The sequence below is a fragment of the Pimephales promelas genome, chromosome 24 (genome assembly GCF_988280905.1).
Source record: "Pimephales promelas chromosome 24, fPimPro1.hap1.1, whole genome shotgun sequence".
In the NCBI taxonomy this organism is placed as follows: domain Eukaryota; kingdom Metazoa; phylum Chordata; class Actinopteri; order Cypriniformes; family Leuciscidae; genus Pimephales; species Pimephales promelas.
The window spans coordinates 7,044,415-7,053,785 of NC_142792.1; the positions used below are offsets into that span (position 1 = coordinate 7,044,415).

General features: G+C 43.0%; 1 protein-coding gene across 2 annotated transcripts; it reads right to left on the bottom strand.

Annotated features, from left to right (window-relative positions):
* Window positions 1–793: 793 nt before the first annotated feature.
* LOC120459751 (uncharacterized) lies at window positions 794–8,647 on the bottom strand. Of its 2 annotated transcripts, none has more exons than XR_016149804.1 (2): window positions 1,252–7,981; window positions 794–922 (listed from the first exon to the last, which is right to left on the bottom strand). XR_016149804.1 is itself a non-coding variant. In XM_039647175.2 (2 exons), the coding sequence occupies exon 2, from the start codon at window positions 7,719–7,721 to the stop codon at window positions 1,626–1,628; it is 6,096 nt and encodes a 2,031-aa protein (XP_039503109.2). In that variant the 5' UTR covers window positions 7,722–8,034; window positions 8,364–8,647; the 3' UTR covers window positions 929–1,625. The 2 variants fall into 2 exon arrangements, 1 of the variants encoding a protein (XP_039503109.2); XM_039647175.2 differs by lacking the exon at window positions 794–922 and adding an exon at window positions 8,364–8,647 and having other exon boundaries at window positions 929–8,034.
* Window positions 8,648–9,371: the final 724 nt, after the last annotated feature.

Consider the following 9,371-nt stretch of genomic DNA (forward strand, 5'->3'; position numbering starts at 1 on the left):
GCAACACATTTAATTACTGAATGAATCGGAGTTTTTGAACAAATTGGTCTAATGAACGATTCATAGACTGACTCATAAAAACACTTGAATTAATCAGTTTTGAATGAATCATTATGAATTATTGAATGAATGATTCAATGACACACTTGAATCCATTTTAGAATCCATTCAGATGATTTTCTGGTATTAAGAAGAATATCAGTAACCAGACCGTTTCTGGTCTCATTGACTTCCATAGTAGGAAAAAAATATACTGTATACTATGGAAGTCAATGAGACCAGAAACCGTCTGGTTGCTGGTATTCTTCTAAATATCAGAAAATCGGCTGAAGGGTAAAACTCAACTGTTTAACTCAGAGGAGTTGTAAAATGAGCCTATTTCTAAAAGAAAAAAGGAGTATCCCTTTATGACAGTTGGTGTGTACAGTACTGCTGAGTACGTACTACGTTTGAATTTGAATTAACTTCAAAAACTTTAAAATATTACATTCTATCCACCTTATTCCTGACGACCTCACTGCGTTTTGAATATAGGTGGCACTTCCGGTTTGGGGAACTTCCATTCAAAAAGACTGAAACGAATCATTTCAAATCATAAATTACCTTACAAATAAAGCTGATCCGTCAGTTTAACTGGATGAGCTGTCAATTTTCCTTCATGATTTATTTTCAGACATCATGAGAATAACGTTATACTTGGTATTTGTCAAGTTCTGTTTGTTTTTTAATTGATTACAGCTCAGCCCAAACTTGAAAACTGCTTTTCTCACTGAAGAACGCAAAGGACAACTCAATCTGTTCACTTCTTGATTCTTTATTTTCTTTGAGATGGTTTGATAGACCAGTGATGGAATAATATGGTATAGTTTCTTGAAGGTGATTTGATAGATCAGTGATGGAACAGTAGATATAGGTTGAAAACCTTTCAAATACACAAACCAAACATGAATTAGTTACATAAACATCATGAATCAGTCACACATAAATCACAATACCACTATCTCACAGAAATAATAAATGAATGCTATTGAATCTTCAAACCAAACTAAACACGATCATTAAGTTTAACCTAGGATTTTACCAGGAAAATACCATTCCCATAATTAAACTCATGCACATGTTACTTCTGTCAAGTTCAACATTCACATAACAAAATCCTCATAACCTTTAAATTGCACATTACAAACCAAGCAGAACCTGAACATTTAAAACTCAACATATTCAAACACAGTTAATCATAAATTGTCCTACCAGTTGCGTCTTTAAATGATCAGGAGCTGTAATCATAATATCCTTTTCCAGGAATAAATGAGAGAACAAATTGAACTCTCCACAAACATTTCAATGCCATGCTCTCTCTGTGGGTGCGCAGGCAAATATAGTCCCAAAAGCTACTTCCCCAAAGGTTGGTTCCACCAACTTTTGTTGCATGGATGCCCCCTGCAGTTTGGGAGTGCTTTGAGTGTCCTGGGTGAATCTTGGCTTGGAATGCTCAATACAACTAAAGCAAAGTAACCATGAATTGACACAACACCTCCCACTTGACCTCCTGGTTCTTCAACCCAAGGAGGTCACACCAGAACTGTGATGTGTCGGGTCTAGTTACTCCATTTTGGATCCTGCTGCTACTGCTGCTCTTCAACTGGAAGTATGACAACTATCCGTCTGACATCTCTGTGAAGAACGGTTGCAGGTATCTTGGTTGAGTATTCTTGTGTCTTTTTAGCGGGTTTCACAGTTGCGACTGGGTAGCTGGGGAAGGATCGGAGATATACATCCCTCACAATTCCCTTCCTGTCAGTGTTGACGTCAATGACCCTGGCAAGCCTGAACTGACCTCTCAAGGCATTCTGGTCAGCCAACCAGACGACATCTCCAACTGCCACATTCCTGTGAATGGTGTGCCACTTGGTTCGGACAAACAGGTTTGGTCCAGCTAACTGGCTCCATTTCCTCCAGAATCGGTCAACTTCTGTTTGGATGATTCGCAATCTTCTGTAAGGATAGTTTTTAAAATCAAAGGTCCCTGGATCTCCTCTGGGTCCAGTTCTTCCAAGCAGAAGCGAATTTGGGCTAATGTATTCTACACAGTCCTCCCGGCTCTGAGTCCTGGCATCAATAGGTCGTTCATTTGCTAGGTTGGAAGCCATATAAAGGAAAGTTTGAAACTCACCCCATGTGAAGACTCCATCACCCCCCAGATTGTGCAAAGCTCGCTTTATAATCCGGACAGCAGCCTCAGCAGCCCCGTTTCTGTGAGGCGAGTCTGCTGGATTGATCTTCCAGCTCCATTCTGTGCCATGCTTGGAGACTTCATCTTCAAGCTTTGATTTCTCCAGTCGGTTCAGAAACATGTAGAGCTCTTTGAGGGCAGGTCTGGCTCCGACGAAGTTCTTCCCAGGATCCGACCACAATTTCCTTGGATGTCCTCTCAGTGCTGTAAATCTTTGGTAGGCTAGAAGAAAGCCTTCAGCTGACTGGTCACTAACAAGGTCGGTGTGCATAGCTCTGGACGCCATACAACAGAAGACGATTCCCCACACTTTGAGTTTCACTTTCTTTCTCACCTCATCCTTCACTTCGTAAGGTCCAAATAAGTCCATTGTCGTGTACTCAAATGGATTGGCTGGTGTTATTCGCTCTGATGGAAGGTCACTCATGATCTGTTGGCATCTTCGAGCCTTAAGTCTCCTGCATGTCACACAGTTATCAACGATCTTCTGAGCTAGTTTCCGACCTCTTACCACCCATGCTTTCTTTCTCATCCGGAGGAGTGTGCCTGCAATTTCTTCATGATTTGCCTTATGGGCTTCTTGAGCTAGAAGAGTGGATACCCATGATGTGTAGGGCAAGACTGGTACTGCAGTTTTCTCTTCATTAAAGATTTGGAATCTTCCTCCACAGAGCAAAAGTCCAGTGCTTTCCTCCCTGACCACAGCAAGCCTGCTAAGTGTGATGTCTGGCAAGGTTACCTCCATTTGAGCTGCAAGGAAGAGATCCCTGAGTGCATCCTCACACTCCATGATGGTAAGTGTTGTTTCCTTCACTCTGGACTTGATCTCAAGAGCTGAAGGAATCTCCTTCCTATTTGGTTTGCTTGTGATTGAGGTCTTGGCCAGCATTTCCTTCCATCTTGTGGCAGCTCTCCACACCCAAGCAATGGTTCTTATCAGCTTGCTTAAACTACTGAACCTACCTATGTCCAGGATTTTCCTCACTGAGGAACCAGAAGGTGATCTCCTGACTTGGATTTGATACCCTCCTTTCCCACAAGGGCTGCTTTGCAGATCGTCGTTCTTTTCATTAGAGATTGGGGATCTTGGCATTGTAGTAATAGGTAGAGCATGTTGGTTTCTTTTCATCTGTGCTCTGGTCAGTGCTGCTGTAAAACATTTCCTTTGGAGCTTGTTTATACCTTCTTTAGCTTCTGCAGCAACATCTCTAGCTGACTTTGTCGGCCACTCCTCCACAGGTCGTTTCAAAAACTCTGGGCCATTTTGCCACACAGAATCCTCTTTCAGGTCTTCTGGGGTTGCACCTCTTGTTGTGAGGTCAGCAACGTTTTGCTCACCTGGAATCCATCTCCAGTCTTCAACTGATGTGGACTTCTGGATCTCTCCCACTCTGTTGGCAAAAAAGGTCTGGTACCCATAACTGTCCCTTTGGATTGCACCTAGCACAGTTTGACTGTCCAGCAGATGGAGCCAACGCTCAACTTGCATTCGACTGTGCCTTTCAATGTATTTTCTGAGTCTCGCCGCAAACACAGCACCACAGACCTCAGCCTTCACTGCTTCTCCCTTTTGGTCAAGTGGTGTGAGCTTGGCTTTGGACTCAACAAGCCGGACCAGAATGCCTTGCTCGGTCTCCCACCTGAAGTATGCAACAGCTCCATAGCTCTGGTCGCTACCATCTGAGAAAGTTATTCCCCAGGGTTCTCCAATCCTTCTGACTGGTGTGAGGCTTCTATGGAAGGTAATTTGGTTGAGGCGTGTGTATTCCTCAAACAGGTGGATGGCTTCTTCTCGAAGTCTTTCAGACAGAGGTGTGTCCCATGTGTCACGTGATAGAGTTTTGCCTCCAGCTTCTTGAAATGCTTTCCTGACCAGAATGGCTCCTTTCTGTTTGGCAGGTGTTGCAAGGCCTATCGGGTCATACAAACTAGCTACTTGGCTAAGCAGTTGTCTTCTAGTCAATGGATTTGGAGTTTTTCCTCTCACCTCTTCCTCACCGAGATTTTTGCTCATTCTCATCTTCCTTTTCCTCTTTGAGAAGTTTATCGAGGTCATAAGGTACAGTTTATCTGGTTCGACTAGGTAACCAACCCCAAGAGCTTTGTTGTCTCCTTCTCTTATTTGGTTGGGGAGAATGAAGACTCCATCTGACGATGCTGGATGTACTGATGTAGACGTCTGCCTCCCACTTTGGCCTGATCGGACCCACGGCTTAAGGAAGAATCCACCTGCCTTCAAAATTTCTTCAACTTTTTTGGTGGTTTCGTTTAGCTTTTCCAGGTCATTATGGGATGTCAGAATGTCATCTACATAGGAATCCTCCTCAATAACTCTCCGTTCCTCCTTCAGATGAGTGAACATGGGCAGCCTTGCTGTCTCTCTCATGGCCAGTTGTGCGATGCATCCTGCTGGTCGATCACCAATGTTGACCCTGGTGATGCAATATTCCTCAATTTCTTCAACTCCACTGTTTCTCCAGAGAAATCTATGGAGGTGCATCTCCAGATCTTCAAGCCACACAGAATTGTACATCTTTTTGATGTCGCCGAGGGCAGCATGGGCTCCTTTTCTGAACCTTAGTAGCACTGCTCGAATGGGATTAAGTACATCAGGCCCTTTCAGGAGAAGGTCATTCATGCTGATCCCTCGAAACTTCTGGCTGCTGTTCCATACCAGTCGGACAGGTGTTGTTACAGAGTGTGGGTTTGGCGCCACCAAGTGACTGACGTACCACACTGGTCCTTTCCAGTTAGCAATGGTCTCCCTACTGAGTTTCTTTGCTGCTCTCCTTTCCACCATCTCATGGACTTGAGTTGTGTATGCTGTATGCCACTCTGGTTCTTTCTTGAGCTGTTTTTCCGTCCTCAGAAATGTAGCTTCCACTGCGCTTCTGTTGTTAGGCAGGGAACTTGGATCTTCAATCCAGGGATATTTTGTGTCCCAGTGAGGCTCCTGACTATGCGCATCTGACTTCACATAGCTGAGGCCTCGCCTGATCACCTCAAGCTCTTTCTCTTCACTCAGAGTCATGTCTTTGCCTCCTGGCTGACAGTTACCACACCGGCATCCTCCACACATGGGTTCACAGGCTGCACCAATGCTATCCCACTTCCACCAGTCCAAGAACTCCCTGCCAATAACAGTGGTTCTGGTTTCAGCTCTAGATTTTTGCATCTCAGCAATTTCTTTATACTTTACTGCAGTGATTCTCATTGATCGTGCGAAGTGGGTTTCAGAATTGTGCAGGGCCATACCTACTACTTCACAGAGGTCTGGATGTGCTCCGCCAACGGTCTTTCCTAAAGGGCCTTCCCACAGGACAAGATCTCCTACCACCTTTACTCTCTGTGGAACAAGTCTTCCTTCACGGTGGCTTATGAGAAGCTCAACATGTGCTGGTCTGTGAAGATCTTCTAGGTTGGTGTCGGGAAAGAACTTCTTGAGTTGCTGTGCTTTGATCACTCTGTGAACTTTTGCAATTTCATCCAACCCATAACAGATCAGCTCATGAGCTCTCTCCGTGCCTCTGGGAGTCTTGATTCGTACCTTGAGTACGTATCTTTTGGTCTTTACCTTCATGGCCATGCCTCCAACTCCATGGACAACAAGTGTGATCTTTTCACTCTGAAGGTTTAATCTCCTGGCAGCTACATGAGTAATGTAGTTGGTATCTGACGCCAAGTCGATGAGAGTTCCAATTTTCTGTCCTGTATTGGTGGTTACTTCGAGAAGCATCAGAATAACTGGCAACTCATGTGTGCTTGAATCCATCACTCCACGAAGGCTTCTTCCAGTGCCGTCTGATTTTTCAGCCATGTTGGTGAAGGCTCTCCTGACTTTTTCTGCCATGTCCGGGGTGAGCTCAGACATCAGTTCCTCTTGCTCCTCTGTGAATGTTTGCCTCCTGGTGCTGGGTTTTCCCACTTTCACAGATTCCTTCCCCTTGAATCCTCCTTTCAGACAGAGAAAGAAGTGGTGATCTGAAGAGCTTCCTCTTCTGCAGTCCCTGTTCCTGCACAGGTAAGTGTCTGTACATTCATCACTCTCTACATGACATCTGAGGCATCTCTTGCATGCTCCCAACCTTTCGATAGCATTCAGTTTCTCACCAGGTTTTAGTTCTTTAAACTGCTTACAAAAGAAGATTTTATCACGATGTTTCTCATCTCCACAGACAACACATCCTCCTCTCCTTGTGGACTTTGTGGAGGCATACCTCTTCTCTGGATACATAGCTTTCTTTTCAGGTTTTTCACTTACACCCAATTGGTCTAGTTTCTCTAGAATGTCCTCTTGTGTCTTCAAGAATGTTAGAAGGATGTCAAAGTGATTGTCAGGTGTGACTCCATTCCTTGGATTAACCATGAATGCCAGCCAGTCCCTCTTTAAATTATCTGGGAGCTTGCTCTCTATGGATCTGATCACAAGGGGATTCTTTATGGCTCCAATACTTTCGAGTTCCGTGAGGTCATTCAGGGCCTTTTCCACAGCCTGAATTAGGTCAATTACCTTCCTTGGCTGGTGTGACTTTAAAGGAGGGATCCTCTCTAGGTCCTCGATTATCTCTAAAGCAATCATTGGCTTGTTTCCATATCTGTTTTGAAGTACTCTAAATATATCTTCAGCACTGTTGTATGTTGTCAAGCTCAGGTCTCTACATATCCTCTCGTCCACACTGTCAAGGAGTTGGAACTTCTTCACTTCCACTGATCCAGTTGGCTCTCCCTGCTTTTGCAGACTCTCCCAGTCTCTTTTCCATCTATGGAAATTCCTCCTAATCCCAATGAATTTAGGTAGACAGGTTGGCTTTATCCTCACCACTGGTTGGGGAACTGGTGCTGGTTGAGGCTGCTGGTCTTCTGCAATTCTTTGTGCAGTAAGGAATTCTGCTCTTCTGGCCTCAAGGTTGCTCCCAGATATTCTCAGGTCTTTTAATCTGCCTTTCAGGTCTGCTGTCTGATTATGTGGGATCCATTTTTCCCAATCTTTCAGGCTTACAGTTGCAACATGGATTAGCCTCCTTGCTCTCTCCAGCAGCAGTTCATAGCCATCTCTATTGATAGCAGTGACGGGGCTTGCTTGGGCTCTGTCACAGGCCTCTTCCGCTTCTTGAAATGCAAAGTCTATGTCCTCTTTACCATATCTTGGCCAGAGGTTGGCTTGGACTGCCTCACGGATGTCCCCCAGTCTCATGTCACACTCTTCCATTGTCTGCTCAAGTTCAGCCTGCTGGTGCTTATTGAGCTTGACTTCTCCATCCTCCTCAGTCCCTGCTTCAGCCAGTAGTCCAGACCTATAGTCCTCATTTGCATCACTGACGTGTCTTGCCAAGGAACTAAGTTTGCTGAACTCCTCTTGTAGTTCATCTTTAATCATCTCATTTGCAGCTTTACTCAGGTAGTTTGCTTGCTTGGTGAAAGCAGATTTAGCTAAGGTCCGCTCTTGCTTCAGTTGCTTGACTGTCTTCCCAAGAGTTTCTTTTGCCATGGTGCTACTTTTTTTTCCAGTTAACTCTTCCTTTGCGTTAACAGCTTGACTTCAGGCCTTTTATCCTTATTCTCACTGCCACGCTGGTTTTCAACTGTCAAGTTCTGTTTGTTTTTTAATTGATTACAGCTCAGCCCAAACTTGAAAACTGCTTTTCTCACTGAAGAACGCAAAGGACAACTCAATCTGTTCACTTCTTGATTCTTTATTTTCTTTGAGATGGTTTGATAGACCAGTGATGGAATAATATGGTATAGTTTCTTGAAGGTGATTTGATAGATCAGTGATGGAACAGTAGATATAGGTTGAAAACCTTTCAAATACACAAACCAAACATGAATTAGTTACATATACATCATGAATCAGTCACACATAAATCACAATACCACTATCTCACAGAAATAATAAATGAATGCTATTGAATCTTCAAACCAAACTAAACACGATCATTAAGTTTAACCTAGGATTTTACCAGGAAAATACCATTCCCATAATTAAACTCATGCACATGTTACTTCTGTCAAGTTCAACATTCACATAACAAAATCCTCATAACCTTTAAATTGCACATTACAAACCAAGCAGAACCTGAACATTTAAAACTCAACATATTCAAACACAGTTAATCATAAATTGTCCTACCAGTTGCGTCTTTAAATGATCAGGAGCTGTAATCATAATATCCTTTTCCAGGAATAAATGAGAGAACAAATTGAACTCTCCACAAACATTTCAATGCCATGCTCTCTCTGTGGGTGCGCAGGCAAATATAGTCCCAAAAGCTACTTCCCCAAAGGTTGGTTCCACCAACTTTTGTTGCATGGATGCCCCCTGCAGTTTGGGAGTGCTTTGAGTGTCCTGGGTGAATCTTGGCTTGGAATGCTCAATACAACTAAAGCAAAGTAACCATGAATTGACACAACAGTATTTTAACGTATAACAAGAATATCAATGGCAAGAGTACTTTTCAGTCGCTGCTTTCTTTTCCTCATGATGATTTTTCTTTTTTCTTTTGCAATCCGCTGTAAAAGTATGAAAATGGACAACATATACGGCACATTTGTGGTCTGTTCTCCTGAATTTAATTTACGATATTCCATTAATAATTCACTGGAACGCAAGAAGAATCTCTTGTTATTCTCCTCAAATCCTCACGTCTCTTTACACGTTTGTTTTCACGGGTAAATGCAATTCATAATCTGTCAAAATGACGAAAATCACTTTGATATAGTGTCACGTAATGCTGAATTTAATGAACATTTTTGATTTTTGAAAGGCATTTACACAATACAGATATACTACAGTGATATTTAACCAAAGACTCATGCTTATGGGGCTATTTTTGGTCTGTTGAAAGTACCTTGTTGATTCTTTTACACTTTTAAATTTCATTTTAATGTTCGATGGTTGAAGAGTGAGTCGATTAATGTCATCTCATAGTGACACTTTTTTAGAGTGAGCCTTTCACTGATTGTTTACAGCTTAACGGACGTTACACCCATAATTCGCGCAAAGCGTCATGGGGCGTAGGAATAAGGTGGATAGTAGGAATATGGGTAGTATAAATGAAATTTGCAAGTAATACATCCACCATGTTGTATCTGTTATGTGACCTAGTAGAAAATAAAGTAATTGCAGTCGCATTGCACA